Source organism: Amphimedon queenslandica, unplaced genomic scaffold, assembly GCF_000090795.2.
Source record: "Amphimedon queenslandica unplaced genomic scaffold, v1.1 AMPQUscaffold_13083, whole genome shotgun sequence".
NCBI classification, from domain to species: Eukaryota; Metazoa; Porifera; class Demospongiae; order Haplosclerida; family Niphatidae; genus Amphimedon; species Amphimedon queenslandica.
Window position 1 is genome coordinate 29865 of NW_003546681.1, and position 20388 is coordinate 50252.

Below are 20388 nucleotides of genomic sequence, written 5' to 3' on the forward strand. Positions count from 1 at the left end.
TTATTGTAATAAGTACAAGTACATGTATAGTATGTACTTGGCCCTGTCTCTCACTCTCTTCTTGCTCTCCCTCCTTTTCCAGATAAGCTATATAAGATACAAGCATTTCATATCAAGTATATTATTTGATTATAAAACTACTCCATCAAGGTAAGGCCTGAACTGCTCTTCGTTTATTGTATGTGTGTATTTGTAGTCTCTTGCCTGGCCTACAGCGTCTACTTCTTGGTATACTGACGGCTGTTATCTATTCACAGTTTAATAAATATTTTCCATTGAGTAGAATATTATCAGAAGAGTATCAGGTAATGATAATTATGTATGCACTACACTAGTCTAGGTGCAGCAAATTGACAAGGCGTTACACTGTTGCCCAGTGTCCTTTTTGAGCAACAAGTATATTAATTCCAGCTGGGAAAAAATTGGCCCAAAATTTCTGCTAATTTTGAAAATTTTGTGAAATTTAAACTCTAAAAATTTAATAGCCGGGCCAACTTGGCAAAGGTGCAGTTACAAAAATAAAATCAGCAAAAGCAATTTTTCTGTCCATTTATGAAGAATTAGGGCAAAGAAATTTATTTGCTTAAAAATTTGACCAATGATCATAGTTTCTGGTGATAATCAAAAATAGCTACAGTGTTGGAATTCTTCATTTTTATTACCTTTAAATCTTATATGGTGTAGGAAGTAGGAAGTTTGAGTTAAGTCAGTTTTTAAAGTGGCTTAGAATTCAAAAACCATAGGCTTACATATGTAGCTTGATTATATCACTTAAGTAGGCTCTTGTATGTACATGTATATGTGTACGTGTTTGTATAATTTGGTTAATATTTGAGTGATTGTTAATATTGCTATGCTTCATTATATAGGCAAGAAGCTTGCTGTCTAAGCTTCTCATAATGATAATAACTGGTAAGATAATGTAACAAATTAACAATATCGATTATTATTTTTTTGTAATTCAGGAAAGCTGGCATTGTGGCGCTACATGGCAGTCTGGACCTTTGCTGTAAGTATATGTACATGTAACTCAGTTAGCCTCCTAATGCACTGTTTTCAGTTACATGTACATGTATATACTAGCTTACATGGCATGTATACCGTATAGTGGAAAATTTTGGAAGGAGTTAAATTTGGCAAATTGCTAAATTTTGGTGATTGCCAAATTTTAATTTGGTGAATTAGTGGCCACGTGCCATTGAACATGAGTATAATGGCTCAAAATGGTGGATTTTATTTTGGGGAATGGCAATTCCCTCCAAAATTTCCCACTAGATGGTATCACCTACAGTATGTGTATATGTACATGTACATGTGATTATGCATGGTAGTCATGAGGCTTTATTTGTTTGTTGAAACAATAGTTTTGATTTATTGTTACTCTTCAATTAAAGGAAGCTACTTGTGTCATCATGGGAATATCATACAATAAGTCGTTATCCACTCCAAAGTATACTGATTGGACAGCAGTCTATAATGTTAACTTTTGGAATAACGAGACCAGCATTACTCTTCAAGTTAGTGATGCATGTACTGTAGTCACATACAGTAATAGCATTAGTACATGTACTTTGGATCATAGGAAGAAAGTTGTCATGTTTGATAAACTTGTGTGTACAAAAGCATCAAAAAGTGCCATATAGCCACAAAGCTCTGAGGCAATAAACTTTTGCAAATCAGGCCACAAGTCTTTTTTTACAAATTAACTTTCGTAGTTCTTATTTTAAAGTACACATGTTTATAGGGTGATATGGATAATTTTATGGAATTGACTTTCGCGAATACAGAAAATCTGCGAAAACAGTGAAAATTGCACCCTCGAAATTAAGCGGCTATATGGTATACCGTTACTGTATACATCACCTTTTTCAAACATTTAAAATTTTGTGTTTTTAAAGAAATGTGCTTAAAAATTAGACCAAAGGCCCTGTGGTGCAAAGTATTTCAGCATAAAATCGCAAGAAAAGAGTTCTTCATTTTTGTAGTAATGTTACTCATGTACATGTGTGTGTACATGTTCATGTCCTCAACTTTGAACTGATTCCATTCAAATTTGAATTTTAAAGTTGCTCAAAATTTGGCCAACAACCAAAGGCTCTTTAGACTTACCAAATTTCATCTAAAATGGCTAGGAGAGAAATCTCTTTTTGTCATTTTTCTGATACATGTGCATGTCCTACGTTTATGTAGAAATTTTAACTGACTCTGATCAAATTTTGATTTTTTTTATTCAAAAAGTTGCTCAAAAATTAGACCAACAACCAACAGTTATAACTTTTAAGTTGTTTTTGGCCAAATTCTGTCAAAAATGCAAAGGAGAGAATTCTGCATGGTACATACGTTTGTATACATGTACTTACTTGTATATTACATATAAATTTTGAGAGCTGATTTTGATCAAAATTAAATGTTTATAAAGTTACTTCAAATGCCATATACTGGATTGTAATGTGTGTCAGCAAATGAAGCATGCTGTTAGCTAGCATGGCATTCTTGTGGTTGGGAAACCCTGTATACTATGGTAGTACATACTATATGGAAGGAAAATTGACAATTATATTTTGCAATTAGTGAATTGGTGCCAATTAAGTTTACAAAAGCATGTACATGAATATTTTGCTTTATTCTGAACATGCTTAATGACTGTGGTTGGCAAATTGCCAATATTAAACCACCAATACATACATTGTATTATAGAATCACCAATATTTTAGTGTTACTAAAAATGCCTGCTATGGTATTATTTCTAAAAATTGAAATTTTTACCTTCCCTTAAATCCTTACCCACCCTCTCTCTTTCTAGGGAACTATTGAATCTTTTAACATACAGACCAACAAATGGGCATCAATGTTAGTAAAACAATCTTTCACCTGAGCTGAATTTATTTATTGTTTTGTGTTAAATTCATGTACACTGTAGGTATGTATTTAAAAGGCTGAAGTGGCTACAAAATAAAATGTTGTCTCATTTTATTACGATTATATTTCTTGCACTGTGGCACGGTCTATGGCCAGGGTACTTTATTACTTTGACATTTGAGTTTATAGCCATCATATGTGAAAGACAAGTATGGATATTCTCTCTTCTTCCCCCCCCCTCTCTTTCTCTATCTCTCTGATATCTTTTGTACATGTATGACATAGTTCTTTTCTTTCTCATTAGTTTATTCAGTTTATTAAAAAGAATACCAATTTGACTAATGTCACAGGACTGCCCTACTTGTTCCTTTGGTGTGGGTCTTACTTTCTAAAGCAAGTGATGTTAATGTATCCATTAATGAGCTTCATGCTACTCTCCTGGGATGCTTGTTGGCAGGTAAAAGAAGAGAAAGAGGGAGGGAGAATAGAGACAGTGATTATGTGTAATCGTCTTGATTCGTTATTAATATACTTTCATCTACTTTTTTAGTTTATGTCTTCCGTCTATTGGATTGGTCATGTTACTGCGTTGCTTTGGCTTCTCTTTCCCTTCAAGTCATTTACCCTATTCTAACACTGCAGTGACTGCACACATGACATGAACACACATGCACCCCATGGTTATTTTATTCATTATTAATTATTCATACTCTAATTAATTAACAATAAAATTAACTAATTAATCGAAAGTCAATTGTAGCCTAAAATGGCTACTTTTGACCTGTTCTCCGCAGTCAAGGACGGAGACACAGATTCAGTAAGGAATCTCCTCTCCTCCAGAAGATGTCGCTCACATCTTAACGACAGAAATGAGTGGGGAGACACCGTCCTACACTTGGCAGCCGAGGCCGGGAACTCTGAAGTTTGTCAGATGCTGATAGCTGGCGGTGCCTCTGTGACAGTGAGGAATAATAGAGGCGAGACCTGTCTTCATAGAGCCGCTGTGGGGGGACACACTGACTGTGTCACTGCTATTGTTGGTGAGTTAAGACAGAGGGGAGGAGGATGATGTATGTGTAGCCTTTTGGGTGGGAACATTCATGAATCTTGCATTTCAAAGATTTCACAAAAGCAAAATTTTGTTGAAGTGAGGTTTTTGTCACAGAAAACATGCTCGATAATTTACGATGTGGACGAAAATAGATAAAAATTCACTGTATACATGTACAGCAGACTGTATATACAGCAGCCATTTTTTACGTTCTTTTTTAATGTACAGTAAATTTGTTCCTGTGTTTGTTTTTAAGGTCTAATCACATTTCCCCTCGTTATGTTGTTAGTTAGATTATCAGGCACCTTGTCTCTTAATAGCCTTCTTCTCATTCAAGTACACGTATATGTGCACTGTATCTGTTTATTTTCTGTTCAAGATTAATCTTTCTCCTCTCCCTTTCTTTCACTTACTCTCTCTCTATAGAAAGGGATAATGATCCAGAGGCTGTTAATTCACAGAATGATGCTGGTTACACTGCCCTTCATCATGCTGCCAAGCACGGGACTATCAGCCTAATACAGGTAAGTACTTGTGCATTATACTCTATTACCTTAAGCCTTTATCCATTATACTCTATTTTTACCTTAAGCCCACATGTAGATACAGGCTACCTTTAATTGTGTCTACAAAATCTCAGTGTTTTAATGATAAAGTTTAGGCTTTGCTATTGTTTATGTTTACACATAGCAACTTCAGTGTACTACACGTATTTTCCCTTCTTTTGATGCATACGTGTACATTCAGCTTTAATGATTACTCACTAAATTATGTACATACATGTACATGTACATGTACATGTACATTGTATGTGTACATGTACATGTACGTTGTCTATACAGCACTATGTTAAATACATGAACACTTTTACTAGTTTTATTAAGATTATATTGTACTCCAAATGTACATTTTGTTTTGTCGTACAGTAATTTGGTGCATTTTGGGATTTAGAATTTTGGCACTTATGCCAGATTTAACTCAAAGTTTATCAAAATTATGAAATTTGTTTATCATTTTGTGAAGTGCTTATTGATACAAAAGTGGTATCTAAAAATTGACTAACTGCCAAAACTAATTTTAAAATACAATACACAATGACCTAGTATGTGTAGTACATTGTACATGTACATGTATATGCAATTACTTTACATAGATTTGTTCACTTTAATTACTATCTGCAGTACATACACGTATGTACATGTACATATACATGTACATGTACCTTTCAATGTGTATTTTGTGAATGTACATGTGCATGTACTATGCTAATTACAATGGTTAACAAGATTGTTATTTTCTTATTATTTTCTGTCCCATATAAACTGTTGTTTAATTCACCCTCTGTATTCTGATTTATGCTAACACACACACACATCAGTGATTGTAATAACAACTGTCATTTATGCTACACTCACTGACTTGTTTTGATTTACCTGTTTGTAAATGAAAGTGATGCACACTCAATGGGACAAATGAAACACAACACATGTACACACTCTCACTGATAAGCACATTCTTATAACTGATAGTTTCACTAAAGATGCCCTATTATATACAATAGGTTAATTTATCAGTGTTTTATACACCCACTTGGTTGGCTTTACAATGTATAAAGTGTTTGAGTATTTTAATGCATGTGTACGTACATGTACATGTAGTCTCTTATATGTATAATGTACATGTTTGTGTTGTAATTTTTAGGTATTATTGCGTAGTGGGTCCGACCGTATGTTAGAGAACAATGCTGGGGAGACTCCTTATATGGTAGCACACAAATATCAACAGTTTGAAGCTGAAAGACTATTACTGAATATTGAGCAACAACATGGTGAGTATATACATGTATGTATGTACATCTTTAATTATCTGTTGTCTTTGTTCCTTCCTCTCTCCTCCCTCTCTCCCTCCCTCTTCTCTCCTCTCAGCTGATAAGGCTATACAGGAGATGAATACTAAGCCAAAGAAGATCATTGCTGCTTACTCTAAGGCACTTAAAAATGCACACAAACCCGAGTCTCGCATCCGTCTCATGTTTGTTGGGGATTCACAATCAGGTTAGCATAAGAATCAGAGAGAGAGAATGTGGCATCATATCCTAAAGCCCAACATCCACTCTATGGCGACTTTGTTGAAAGCAACTTTGTGGTTACTTTGATGTCTGTCAACTTTGTTGCCTGAAATAGAACAGTGTTCTATTTTAGGCAACAAAATTGCTGTTGATTTCAACAAAGTTGCCTAATGGATCCACTATTCCACTTTGTTGAAAGCAACTTTGTGGTTACTTTGATGTGCTGTCAACACTTTTGCCTGAAATAGAACTGAGTTCTATTTCAGGCAACAGAGCTGCCATAAGATCAAAGTAACCACAAAGTTGAATAGTGAATGGTGGGCTTTACTAAGATAAAAGTCTATAGAGGCCATGAGGCTATATGATAGTAATCATAGTATAGGAGTTCCTCAATAGGGGCCTACATGTAGCTGTATCAAAGGAAAAATCCTGTTTGTATGGTACATGTAAATGAACAAACCAAGGGATATTATGACTAAACGCTTATACTACCTTGTTCACATGTTAAAGTGTTAAAATAAGTGTTAGATTATTATAAAAACTATCACACCGGAATGTGTTGTGTGACTATACTCTTTTGCAAAATTGCCATGCATGCAACTCAAAAAAAATACTTGAAGGCAATGTTTTTGACAGAAAATTTTTAAGTCCATAAGTAACTCTCATTTATTCACAATTTCACATAAACAATACGAACTACATGTACATGTACAAATGTATGAGTGTAAAATCCTCATATTGATGAGCAAATGTACTTACCTATTTGAGCTGATTCTGACCAACTATAAATTTTTAATTTGGCCAAAGACCTGTGCATAAATAAATATGTATTTCATTACAAAGGCTAGGATCCGTTTTTATTAGATTTTCTGATAAATGCATTACATACATGTTTTGATGTTGTGTAGCATAAGCTGTAGCTGCTTCTGATCAAAATTGAATTTTTAGAAATTTTGAAGCTGCGTTGAAATTTAGCTAAAGACCATTGACTAGGAGAGGCCATTTCATCGATAATGATTTTGAGAGAATTTTTTTTATGTTCTTATACATAGAGATTGTGGGAACTGATTCCAATTGAAAGGTGTACAATATACATGTACACATAGTTCACAAATTTAAATCAACTTCAGCTACATTAAAACTTTTTACACAATATAAAAACATAATGCTTCAAACATATTTTTCTTTCCTAGCTATTTTTAATGAAATGCATTGTGCTATAGTACAGTCAGACTTTTGAGCAATTAAAAAAATTCATAAAAATCCAATTTCAGCTCCAGAGATGGGGCAAATACTTAGGTACTTGTACTTAAGCACACCACTGCCAAGCACTTGTGTAATGTGCATGCACTTAAGTACTTATATGTTCATGTACATGTACATGTAATTACATAAGAGCATTTTACCGTATAGCTCCAAATTTTCGTCAGTCAAAATTTTTGTCAGGTACTTTTGCTTGACAAAATTTTTAACCGGTTAAATTTTTGTTCCTGTGGATTAATGATGAAAATTTTATTGATGAAAATACAAGAAAATTAAGATTTTTTACGAAATTTTTGACTGACGAAAAATTGGAGCTATACGGTTTGTATATTTGCTTTAAAGTACTTAAGTAGAATAAGTACTCTGTTGAAGTACTTGTACTTATTATTACAGCTACTGACACCAATACTCATACTCATACTTGACTCTTAAAATTTGTAAAGTTCTCCGCCCCATGTCTACCCAGCTCACATGCTGGTTACTTAAAAACAATTCTAGATAATTTAATTTTGCAAAATCTAAAATTAATTTTTATTAGGCAGACACAAAAATCCATTGTATGCAATACTTCACCCAAATTCTCCCTAATTATACATGTACACGTAGTTACAGAATTAAATCTACATGTACATGTATATTGCCGTTACATTAATCTAATATTTTCTATTACTTTAGGCAAGACAAGTCTCAAGAAGACACTGTTTGGCGAGGGATTCAACGAAGAAGAGGAGCCCACGAAATGCATCGGAGTGGATCCCTCCATTGCACGCATACAGTTCAAGCAATACAGGGAGTGGATCGTACAGCCATTATCCAAAGCCGACGCCCACAGATTAAACCTCGAATACAACGACGCTATCATCGACTACATACTCAACGAGATTAGGAAGCCAGGGGTTGCAGATGAAGTTGTAGACCTCAAGAAACTCGGACTACGAAAGCAACGAAAGAACGTAGAGTTTCAGACAACACCCTCCATCATCCCAGCACTCTCACTGTCCAATGACTTGAGCTATGAAGAAGAAGAGGAGGAGGAAATGGAGCAAGAAGAAGAACAACAAGATGGTGACGATGATGATGATGATGATGATGACATTGAGAGCGACGGACAATTCCACACACCTTCCTCCTCCTCCTCCTCCTCTCCTTCTTCTCTCTCTGACTCTCTTCAAAACACAACTTCTAAAGATGGAGGTGGTGGTGCTTATAAGTCCAGAGGAAGACAAGGGACAATAGTTAAGAAGAAAGGGAGCGGGGAAGGAGAAGAGAGCAACAACCAAGAGGAGGAGGAGGACAAAGAGAGACAAGAGAGAGACGAGGAAATGAGCATCGATCCTAATTCAGCAGTACCCACTAAACAGCAGCAGCAATCGAAGCTCACCGTCTTTGACAGCACCTTTGAAATGTCTAAGGATCTCATGGAGCATATTCCTCTTGAAGTACTCAAGCGTCTTGTGATGAGGTGGCCAGTCGATGGTGAAGAGTCTACTACTGACATGGACTCTATCAGTAGACGCCGTCTCTTGATTCACATATGGGACTGCTCCGGTGACCCTCTGCAGCTTTCAGTCGTTCCTCTCTTCTTTTCTCACTCTCGCTCAATCTACCTCCTTTCCTACGACACAAGGAAGGACCTCTCTCAACCTTCGGAGAGTTTTACGTCTCACAAGTTGACAAGTCTCACAGGCTCTCCACCAACAAACTCCGAAGTCTTAGAGGAGTGGCTAGGGGGAATTATGGCACAATCGAATCACACCCCCATGCTTAGCACCTCCTTCCCAACCCCACAATTGCCTCCCGTCATTTTTGTGACACCTTTTGCTGATCTGCCGAATCTGAAATCCTTTCACAAGTTCTTTGGTCTCCCATCATTTGAAAGATACAAGCGTCACATGCTAGAGTCTAACCTTATATCAGTTAGCAATGCATATGAGGGAGAATTCTCTTCAGAGTATCGCAGTCATTATTACCTCCGCCGTGAGATTGATCACCTTGCCCGACAGATGCCCTACATACAGGACATGATCCCGGTCCAGTGGGTCATGTTTGAGCAGTTGCTTCATTCCCTTCTTGAGCAGAAAAAGATCATCATACAGCTCAAGGACCTGGAGCGCTACATAGCCGAGCGCTGTGATATCATCGGTCCACTACAGGTCCAACCTGTCCTTTCTTATTACAATGATGTGGGTCTCATTATTCATTTCCAGCGTCACCCTGCCCTCTCCCCTCTTGTCATCATCAAGCCCCAGTGGCTAATGAGCTCGCTTGCTTCAATTTTTGCCTCATCTTCAACGAACTGGATCACAGCTGAAGTCCGTCGCTCGTTTGAAGAGTTACTGGTAAAAGGATACATACGTAGAGATGTTCTCAATTTGGCTTATAGATGCTCCCGTTTGCCTCATGGCTGCTGGAATGAAGCACTCTATTATATGAATTACATGGACCTCATTGCATGTCATCCTTCTCTTCATGACACTACCTCAGTGTACATACCTGCTCTAGTCAATAGAGCTCCCCCTGCCTTTGCTTTCGGCCCGACAGCAGAAGATCCCGTCACTCTTTTCTTTTCTTGTGGCAAGTCCAAGTGCCCTCTCTCCCTCTTTAATCAGCTTGTGGTTCGCTGCATACGATCCTGTCGATATCCTCCAGTTTTATACTATGAGATTGTTCATCTGAGACTGAACCCCACCCATCACCTCATACTGAGGCGGGACGGCTCCAGGATTGCTGTTCTTGTCCAGAGGAACACTCTGAGCTTTTGTTCAAATTGTTCCGAAGGTAAAGACACATCAAATGGTGTTGATAAGGAGTGTCAACACGTGACACATTTTGCTGACTACGACAGAGACTTGACTGCTTGTGCTGATCATCTCGAAACGTACAAGTCATTTCTCGACGAAGTCCCTTTTTCATCTCTCGATATATCGGATGAGATCTCGTCTCTACATGATGTGTGTCACGCTGTGTTAGCATTTCTTGAATCGACGCTTGATTTCCTGATCAGTTGCTGGTATCCTGGACTAGTGTTAGAGATAATGACTGAAGGTGGCATGATCATTAATCAGAAGTGGAGAGAGACAGTTCTGAGAAGGAACAAAGCAAATGAGAAATTAGCTATGTGGTTTCATTAGCGCCAGCTGATCATTATTTTTATGTTTTATAATAATTATTATATTATTATTACTATTATAAATTATAATTATGCTATTGCTTTTGTGTTTAATTTTACTATTGTATTTTTATTTTTGACGATAAAATATTAATTTCATCTACGTACAATTAATCTTTACTATTATAATTATTTTTATTTTTGACAATAAAATATTAATTTCATCTACGTACAATTAATCGGTGGGTGGTGTTTAAGGCGTGGTGGTATAATAATTTCACGTCTAATTTTAGCGAACGCAACATTACACCACAGAGGAGCAAAGCAAAGATGGCCACAAGCTGTGCCAAAGGAAACAAGCCTTTTCTCTGCGGAGTCGTAGAAGGTATCATTATAACTGTTATGAATATTCAGTAACATCGTTCTCTTCTTATTTGAAGGTTTTTATGGTCGACCGTGGTCTACAGAACAACGATTGGACCTGTTTAACTGGTATGGAGGAGTGTTAATTGGTACTCAGTCTCGTCTTCCTTAATCTCTCTGTCTCTCTCCTCTAGTATGTCTCAATGGACTCTCAATTGTTATTTGTATGCTCCTAAAGATGATGACAAGCATAGATCCTCCTGGAGAGAGCTCTACCTTCTTGAAGAAGCTGGTACATAATTAAGAATGATTGTGTACATGTACTGTGTGCTGTGCAAATTTACACATGTACATAGGGTATTAATTTTCTATTATCTTAATTTTTCTGTTAAATTTGTGTTTGTACATGTACATTTTAATGGAATTTGTACTTGTATATTTTTGTGCGAATTGCTGTAGTTTTTAGAATTGCATACAGTGTATTCAAAAATGACATACGTGTACATGTGCTTCTTTAATATTTTCATAATAATAATAATATTTTTTTTAAATTATACATGTACATGTATAATTAGTATAATACATGTATTAACAGTTTAAAAATACTTATTAATTATACAATACTACTACATGTACATGTACATCATATGATTTGCCTTTTACCTTATTACGTGTATCTTTCATGCTAAATGAATTTGTTACTATGTACCTGTACATGCTGATCATGTATGTACATGTACATGTAGGGTTTTGTTACAAGTTTTTATATTTTTCTTCATACAGTACATCTATACATGTCATGTAAAGATGATATAATTGTGTACATTTCTAATGTGAAATTTTCCCTTGTCATTTGTGTCTGTTTTTATGTTGTAGTCTCATCGGAAATTGTTGGATGTAAAGAACATGATTGTTTTTAATACTGTAATTCTCTTTTCCTCTTTCTTTCTCTCTTTCACTCACTCACTCTCTCTCTCTGCTACTCTTATTCACATAAGATCATCTTGCAATGCTAATAAAGGAAACCAAAGATCGTGGCATAGAATTTGTGTATGCCATTGCTCCGGGCCTAGACATCACTTTCTCTGATGACAAAGAAGTTGTGTCATTAAAAAGGAAACTTGAGCAGGTAATGCATACCATAAATGGACATTACATGTACATGTAATGTATGTACACGCACGTTATACATGTACATGTATACATTACATTTAATACACATTGCAGCCCTCTACTACAAATTTTGAAGGGATGTTACATTATGACTAAAGGTGATAGTGAGTCATCATTATTATATCCATTATCATGATTTTTATCATGATTTGTGGTATATTGCCAATAAAAACAGCCAAGACAATTGTGTCTTCGACTCTTTGTGCCAATTGTTAAGTCGCTTGTGTTCAATTACAAAAGTAGGAGAGTGTAACCTTTATATGGGCATACTTGATTAATACTCCTCAATGAATTTGTTTGCTGTCAGTTCATGCTAGGCTGGTTAAACTATTAATGCATTTTCTTTATGTCTTATTTGTTTGTATGAGTCTATTATTACCTTGCCTCCTCCATCATTCACATGTACATGTACATGTACAATCTACGCACAAGTGTATGTACAGTATATGTACATGTATGATACCGTATAGCCAGTAATTTTGTAGGTCCTATATTTTGCGAAATCTACTAAAACTCCATTTTGCGGATTTTAATTTTACAAATTTTACCATGTGTGCCATGCAGGTACCGTATTAAATTGATTTTTGCGGATTAGGAAGGAATCTGCGAAATCCACAAAATTTTCAACCCTCGAAAATAATCACTTATATGTTATTTATGCACATGTACATGTACATTAGCTCTCTTTTACTGCACGCACAATGTGTACATGTATGTACATGTATATACATGTATATAAATAGTACTTATTGTTCTATTTTATGGTACGTGTATTACATGTGTTTTACATTTGCTGTATGATTATTATTACAATGCAGGATACAGTTGAATGCTTTAAAAAGCTGTACATGTAAGTAGTGAAAGTAGAGAAGAGAACTTCGTAGGTAGTTCATAGGTAGCTATTTTACTTCGCTAAGTACCCTTCGTTACTCTTCGCTGCGCTACACCCAGGAAGTACTTCGTGGTACTGCCCAGTCACATGTTCTGTAGTAGCAAGCGCTCATGCACTCAAGAGGCTCTCCAAGGACTTAAGGATGCTTCTCTTTGCTGTCTGTGCTCTCCAAGTTCATCTGTAGTGCTGCTCTCTGCTTTTAAAAGCCTGTTTAGGAGGCTATTCACTCAATTCTACCGTTGATCGAGCTACTGTTTGCTACTGACCATGTGCACTACTACTACTGTCACATTGGGCATGCACAACAAAGAGCACCAGACTACATGTACATGTACATGTACCTACGCAACAGTAGAGTAACTGTGAAGTAGCTACTTAGCTTTTTTAAATCACTTACTCTAAATGTTTTACATTTTATTATTGTTATTGTACAAATGTAGGTATTGGCTCTAGGATGTAATTCATTTGCGATACTCTTTGATGATATTGATCCTGATCTCTCATCTAAAGATGCTAAAGTGTACTCGTCTGCAGCTCATGCTCAAGTTACAATCACTAATGACCTTTATTCATCTCTCGGTGAACCACAGATATTCTTATTCTGCCCAACTGGTGAGATGATGTGTATGTACACATGAATAATTTGGCTACATGTGTGCCACAATTTTCTTGATATAAACTTTACATAAATGTGACCTACACGTACATGTACATGTACAATGTACATGTATTTACATGGGGAACACTTAAAGAGCTTAAATTACACCTTTGCAACTACAGATGTTATTTCATCATTAATTTTCTTCCTATCATGGCATATGTACATGTACTGTTAATACGGTACAGACTACACATACATGTACATGACTACATGTATCTCAGTGGTACATTTCCCTAATCCATGTGTTATACTGTACATGCATTTCTTTTTCCTTATTTTGTCTTTTTATTGTTCCCCTTCCTTTTGTGTACCTTAAAATGTGTACCGTATTATACATGTATGTACACATGTACATTGTACATCCAAAATAATGTGCATGTATGGCTTACGTGTACATGTACATGTATACACTTTTGATTGTGTACTGTGCGTATCACTTTATTATTTCATTACTAGAGTATTGTGGGTCTCGTGCTGTTCCAAGTGTTAAAGATTCACCATATCTTAATTACATTGGAGAGAATCTTAGACAAGGAATTGACATCATGTGGACAGGTAAACTGTTATAGTAAATGACAGACATTGTTTATCAAACTATCAGTAATAGTATACCATTAGTGCTTATTTTTGCACAGCATTTATTCCCTTGCTGAGCTATGCTGTACATACATGTACATGTTTACATACATGTAGATATTTCTTGTTTTGGACTTGGCAGCGACATGTAGGCCACATGGTGATGATGATGGTATTCATTTTTTGTGTGGATTATTTGAATAGGTGCTAGTAGTCACCATCTGTGAAAATGGGCAATATGTACATGTACATGTACATGTAGTACCGGAAAGCTTCTGATACCGTACAGTTGGTAAATTTCGTGGAGTATTAATTTTCGTTAATTTCGTGGTTAATTTTTATCGACGAAATTTTAACCCCTACCCACCCACACATAAAAACTAATTAATGGGCCATGCAGAGCTCTAACTACTATTTCCAAGCCAGTGGAGGAGCCAGAGTCTTTGTCTATTACTCCTTATTCCACTATAAGCTATGTGTTGGAAGCTAGTGCTGTAGATCCAAGTGAAAAGAAGAGTGCTAACTGCCATCCACGAATATTTATACCCACGAATATTAGCTTCTAAGGACATTTTGGAGAAAACACGAAATTTTGGACCCTCGAATATTACCAACCGAACGGTACCTTTAAAAATAAATTTAGAAATACATACATTACATGTACGTGTACATCTAGCGTACAATATACACTGTACAGTACTCATGTAATTAATGTTTGTTTAATGATAAAACTAAAGTCTTACTAACATATACATGTACATGTACTGTATACAAATTCTTGTTCTTTACTAAATTAATTTTTCAGGTCCAAAGGTAATCTCAAAGTCTATCTCCATATCGTCTATTGAGGAAGTGTCTTCAGTCCTGCACCGCCCACCAGTGATATGGGATAATCTTCATGCCAATGATTATGATCAGCGTCGTCTCTTCCTGGGTCCTTACCACGGTCGCTCTACGCTCCTCTACTCCCATCTCAACGGAGTCCTCACGAACCCAAACTGTGAATACGGGGCCAATTACATACCAATACACACACTGGCTCAGTGGAAGAAGAGTGGACAGTGTTACTCTGACAGGATGAGTCAAGATGTGGCCGGAGGGGGAGAAGGAGTGAGGGCTGGGGAGACGGAGGAAGAAGGAAGGATGGAGATGTCTGATGTTAGTGTTTATAATCCGACTGAAGCTCTTGAGATTGCTCTACACGAGTGGATGAATGAGTTTTTATCGTCAAAGCGGAAACTAGAGGATTACGGTGGTCCTGCAAAAGACTCTAAATCTGTTCTTAGAGCTGCAACACAAGACATGGAGGAACAGTATGAGGGAGTGAGCAACACTAATGACAAGAACAGTGGTATGACTGATGATGGGAAGGACCGAGCCTCATCAGGGAGCTCTGATATGGACACAACCTCAGAGAATATTGATGACTCTATTGACAGTGAGGATCTACCCACACCACCTTCCACTCTTCACGCTCCTCCTAAAGGAGCCTGTCTCTTTACCATAAGGGACTTACGGATCCTCGTTGACTTGTATTACCTACCACACATTCACGGTAAAAAAGGATCCTTTATATTAGAGGAGTTTGGTTGGTTGAAGAAGCATGCGGTGTACTCGGACGTTGTTAAGAAGCTAGAGGAGAGAGGGGGAGGGGAGGGAGAGGTGGGGGGAGATGAGGAGGGTAAGAGACAGGAAGTGAAGTTAAAGGTGTTGTCTCAGAGTGACGGGGAGGAGGAGGACAGAGAGGAAGAGGAGGAGGAGACACAGACTGGGGATAATGATGAACTGGCTGAGGTGAGGAACAAGACACACTAAGTACATGTACATGCATGTACTGTACATGTACATGTATTGGGGTTTGTCAGCTAGCACTTACATTGTGTAGTCGTGTACATGTACATGTAGCTTCCAATTTTTGTTGTTCAAAATTAATTTTGTTAAAGTTGTTAGATATTTTTGTGTGATGAAACCTTTCTACATGATGCCAAAAAAAATTATTGACGAAAATTAATGTTAAAAGGAAATTTATGATTTTGATGCATTTTTTGACTGACAGGAATTCGGACAGTAATGTATCCTCTATTAATGTACAGTGTGCATGTATTTATCATGATAATAACAAGCATGTGCCATTTGTTACAATTACATGTACATTATATGTACATGTTGCATGTACTGTACTATAATACATGTGCATTATGTTAATCAGTAATAATCTGTATTATTGTTTCTTTCTTTTCCATCTTTGTTCATTTACACGTGTACATGTAGATATGGTTGGAGAGGGCACTTAGATTTCACAATCTTTGTGAAGATGTCAATCTTTGTTTTGATCACTTGACCACAGTACCAAATCGATCACTATTATATGACCTGTATCAGTACATGTCAGCAGCAAGAGAAACGACTGCTCTATTGGACTCCTACATATCATGGCTAGGTAAAGTACTGACATCATAATAGCATTATGTTGTCGTACATTTTTAAATTAATTAAAATGTTTTTAAGTACTAAAATATACTAAGTACATGTACATACAGTAGCTGTTATGCAAAAAATACAAGGAGGAATTCTTAAGCTATGAAAGGAAACAATAGAAATTTTACTATAGTGTAAACTGCCTTTTATAGTATGAGCTACAATGTACATGTACATGTACATGTACACTAGGATTACATTTCCTAAAACAATGCAAATTTACTCTGTACTTACCTGTACCGTACATGTATTTCATTACATATTTACATGTACATATTTTTATATACTTGTGTTTCTATTACAGAGGCTGGAGGGAGTCAAGATCATCCAAAGCACAAGCCTCATTCAAGAATGGGAGGGATAGTAGCTGAGATGCTGGTAAGAACCATACAGCCCCACATGTACATGAATACATGAGATTATGAGTACAAACTAGTCACTTTTTCTTTTCTCTTTCTCTCCCACACCACACTTGCACTACTTGACCACGCCCATCCGCCCCTCCCACTGACAGCATATGCATACGTATTCTTGCCAGTGTCTTCCTGAACATGATACTGATACTTTATTTTGACATAGCATTGTACTAATAACCAATGTCTAATGATGTACAATACAGTATTAAGGCAGCTACAGTTGCTTTAATTCTCCTAAACTCCTTCTGTCCCTTTATAAAACCCTGTAAAACCCTGTAAATGGTACACAATATAATTAGGTCTTCTCATTTGCTGTCATCTGATCAAGAGAATCAGTTGTGGAGCAGAAATCAACCAGTCTCTCACAGTCTTACTTAATCTAATGTTGTATCACTTGTACAATAATAATGTCACACATTCTTTCTCCTCTCTCTCTCTCTCTCTCTCACTCTGTCTCATAATATTATCATTTGTGATGTACTTTTATCATTTGCATTGTTTTGGTCATAATGTGTCTCAGTTGTGTTAGAAATTGTTTTAATTCAAAAGAAAATATTTTTTTAAACTTACACCAAATTAATGAGCTCAATGCGTCATGTACAGTAGATGTGCATTGTTGGGATTTTTGTGAGCTAATTATGACTGATGTGCGATAGTGTGTGTGGGTGTGTGTGTGTGTATATTAGTGCGCATGGTGTGTTGTTTGATTATCTTTTAGAGATTATTACCGTCTGATGAAGTGAAAGGAAGGACATACCTCATCCGTCCTTATAGAGAAGAAGACAAAGTGAGGAACAATTTGTTTATTATTAATTGTCACCATCTTTATTGTCGTATGTGTTTATTTGTTCCTCTGTTTGTTTTGTTCTTAAGTTATAATGTTTCTCTATTATAGGATGCTTTATATAAGGTTTGTCTTGAAACTGGTGATAATGGTAATGATGGAACTCATCTTTTCTCTAATTTTCCTGAACTCCTGGGAGATAGGTTAGTACATGTACATGTAAACATACATACATGTATGTACCCTACAACTTTTTCTACATTGTCGTGTACATGTACACATGTATATCTTTGTTTTATTTATCTCTCTCTCTTTTTCTTCCTCTCTTTTCTCTCTCAATAGATATGTAGGTCCTTATCTTCATCTTAGTTCTGATTTATGTTACGTGTTAGAGGATCGAGATGGTCCCTGTGGCTATATACTCTCAGCATTGGACTCACTCAAGTTTTATAGAGATTTTGAAACCACGTGGCTACCGATTGTTACCAGGAAGTACCCAGTGATATCTAAAGTGAACACAGATGAAGAGGTGAGCTTTGCAGTTTGACGTTTATTTTCATTTATTTATTTATCTTTACAAGCAGAAGATGTTGCAAGAGATTCATTCTCCCACTCTGTTTCTACCTAATGAATTATACCAGCGCTATCCCTCACACCTCCATATTGATATTATGAAGAGAGCACAAGTAATGTATGCATGCACAGCACACAGTATGCATACACATTACATGTACAGGGTTTCTCACAAAGCATGCTACATGTAAGTTAGCTAAATACAATGTACATGTACAATGTAGCATCAAGAATTTTTACTTAGCCTTTTTTGATAAAATTCAGCCAAAGTGCTTGTACTACATGTACATGTACATACATGTACATGTACATGTAGTACATATACGTACAGCATCTTTGGCCCAATTTTTGAGCAACTTTAAAAATTTATTATAAAATTCGAATTTGATCAAATTTTCTACAACACGTCCATGTACATGTATCATTTGGCGAAGCCCTTACTTATGAAAATTTTTGTATGCATGCATATGTTTGGGGGGCATGACTAGGAGGTGTTGCCAGGAGGCGGAGCCCCTAAATGTTTTACATTCTTTCTAGTGTATCAAAAAAATAAGAGCCTTTTGTAACTGTAATGCTTTATTGTACCATTGGATTTGAATGGAGCCTCAGTTTCTTAGTTGTTATTTAAGCAATCCCACTTTGAGACTTGTTGGATTTGAAATAAGTTTTTTGCTTTAAATTATCTTATGACATGCTCTATTACACGGGTTGTATAAAATCTACTATTATGCATTTCGATATACATACATGTATAGTACATGTATGGCATAATGTATTGTTGCTGTTGTTATATTATTGTACCAGATCACTAGTTTAATACCATTGTGCTATTACTAATGTGATAATGAGGGTTTTATTTTGTTTTTAGGGTCTAGGAAATGGTACTAGTCTAATAAAATCACTCCTTATTATGTTAAAGGAGAAAGGATCCTGTGGCGTTCACTTGGAGATGAGTCCAAAGAATAAACGGGCACTTCAATTTTATTTGAAATTAGGATTTAACGTATTGGACTATCCCAATCATGACTGCCTTATATTAGGGAAGGTATTGTAATTGTGATATTTTGTAATATTATTTATATTGGATTTGGCATTGTTTTACATTTATGTAGAATTCGCTTGTCATTATTATTATTATTATTATTATTATTATTATTATTATTGTTACTATTATTATTAGTATTGACAAAATATTTTATAAATGCTCTTAATCTTAACTGCTAGATACCGTATAGCGGGATTTATTGACAAAGGTTTTATTTTGATGAGTTGACAATTTAAAATAAAACATCAAATTTTATAACCGTTAAAAATTATTTTGTACTTTGTGCCACATGTACACGAAGGGCACTATTCCTCAAATTAAAACTCACCAATTGGGAAATTTACTGTTTTCTTCAATTTTTTTACTCGTCAATAAATCTCGCTATACGGTAGTCTGAGAGTGTGCATAAATTTATTTTTGATTCTAAAATTTGCTAAACAGCACCAAAGAATACTATTGTGATAATCTGCTAAAATGTTAATGTGAAGACACATTTTTAGATTTTTTATAAAGTTAATGCAGCTATAATTGATAGTAGATGATTTTATCTGATTAATAAATGAAATTTATGGAAGGGTGAATCCTGTTTAACTAAACCAGCAGCTATAAACTCTTATGTCATGAACTTGTACATTAAAATTTTTGGTTACTCATTTGTTCCGAAGAATCAAAGAACATCAGGCATACAGTAGGCTCTAAAGATTTTCAGTCTCTTTTGTTTATACCACTGGTTAAAACAGGTTCCCTGTTGTTATGCATATACTGTACGTGTATTTATGTGGTGTTGAAACTTTGAGCTGATTTTGAAAGAAGTTTATTCTTTTACAACTCAATTTAAGGCAAAAGTTTTCACTAACATTAATAAGGTGAAAATTTTCACCAAACTTAAGGTGGTGTTTTTGCATGCTGATATCCATTCTTTAGTTATAAACCTCAAATCACATGATACATGTATGGTTAGTGGCATGATGTGGTTATCACTTTTCCTGCAGTACAAAGGACATAGTGTTATGAAGTTGCATGAAGCATTGAGTATGAGGAAAGCAAACCTAGAAAAACTGGATAGTTGACTGTAAA

At 35.8% G+C, this 20388-nt stretch overlaps 3 protein-coding genes across 4 annotated transcripts; all 3 read left to right on the forward strand.

The window, feature by feature from the left end:
- The first annotated feature begins 61 nt into the window (after positions 1 to 61).
- Positions 62 to 3594, forward strand: LOC105314161 (lysophospholipid acyltransferase 5-like). Its single transcript, XM_011408156.2, has 9 exons — positions 62 to 150; positions 197 to 305; positions 870 to 912; positions 966 to 1009; positions 1395 to 1517; positions 2804 to 2850; positions 2921 to 3068; positions 3164 to 3316; positions 3410 to 3594. The coding sequence occupies exons 3-9, from the start codon at positions 900 to 902 to the stop codon at positions 3491 to 3493; spliced, it is 612 nt and encodes a 203-aa protein (XP_011406458.2). The 5' UTR covers positions 62 to 150; positions 197 to 305; positions 870 to 899; the 3' UTR covers positions 3494 to 3594.
- On the forward strand, positions 3594 to 10485 carry LOC109585335 (uncharacterized). Its single transcript, XM_020001359.1, has 5 exons — positions 3594 to 3899; positions 4337 to 4434; positions 5612 to 5738; positions 5836 to 5964; positions 7917 to 10485. The coding sequence occupies exons 1-5, from the start codon at positions 3626 to 3628 to the stop codon at positions 10370 to 10372; spliced, it is 3084 nt and encodes a 1027-aa protein (XP_019856918.1). The 5' UTR covers positions 3594 to 3625; the 3' UTR covers positions 10373 to 10485.
- A 141-nt stretch (positions 10486 to 10626) lies between these two features.
- On the forward strand, positions 10627 to 19373 carry LOC100640131 (protein O-GlcNAcase-like). Of its 2 annotated transcripts, none has more exons than XM_020001357.1 (14): positions 10627 to 10735; positions 10791 to 10842; positions 10908 to 11005; positions 11712 to 11842; positions 13219 to 13390; positions 13896 to 13994; positions 14821 to 15809; positions 16287 to 16455; positions 16798 to 16871; positions 17628 to 17696; positions 17805 to 17896; positions 18036 to 18222; positions 18275 to 18379; positions 19135 to 19373. In XM_020001357.1, exons 1-14 carry the CDS (start codon positions 10681 to 10683, stop codon positions 19318 to 19320), a joined length of 2478 nt encoding a protein of 825 aa, XP_019856916.1. In that variant the 5' UTR covers positions 10627 to 10680; the 3' UTR covers positions 19321 to 19373. The 2 variants fall into 2 exon arrangements, with proteins under 2 accessions (XP_019856916.1, XP_019856917.1); XM_020001358.1 differs by having other exon boundaries at positions 18278 to 18379.
- Positions 19374 to 20388: the final 1015 nt, after the last annotated feature.

Bases quoted from the DNA above. Each gene is read 5' to 3' on its own strand.
- LOC100640131 (XM_020001357.1), top strand. From the start codon at position 10,681: ATGGCCACAAGCTGTGCCAAAGGAAACAAGCCTTTTCTCTGCGGAGTC. The intron at 11,006-11,711 runs GTACATAATTAA...TATTCACATAAG, and splicing joins CTACCTTCTTGAAGAAGCTG to ATCATCTTGCAATGCTAATA. The intron at 13,995-14,820 runs GTAAACTGTTAT...TTAATTTTTCAG, and splicing joins AATTGACATCATGTGGACAG to GTCCAAAGGTAATCTCAAAG.
- LOC105314161 (XM_011408156.2), top strand. The intron at 1,518-2,803 runs GTTAGTGATGCA...CTCTCTTTCTAG, and splicing joins AGACCAGCATTACTCTTCAA to GGAACTATTGAATCTTTTAA. The intron at 3,069-3,163 runs GTATGGATATTC...CTTTCTCATTAG, and splicing joins CCATCATATGTGAAAGACAA to TTTATTCAGTTTATTAAAAA.
- LOC109585335 (XM_020001359.1), top strand. From the start codon at position 3,626: ATGGCTACTTTTGACCTGTTCTCCGCAGTCAAGGACGGAGACACAGAT. The intron at 3,900-4,336 runs GTGAGTTAAGAC...CTCTCTCTATAG, and splicing joins CTGTGTCACTGCTATTGTTG to AAAGGGATAATGATCCAGAG. The intron at 5,739-5,835 runs GTGAGTATATAC...CTCTCCTCTCAG, and splicing joins GAATATTGAGCAACAACATG to CTGATAAGGCTATACAGGAG.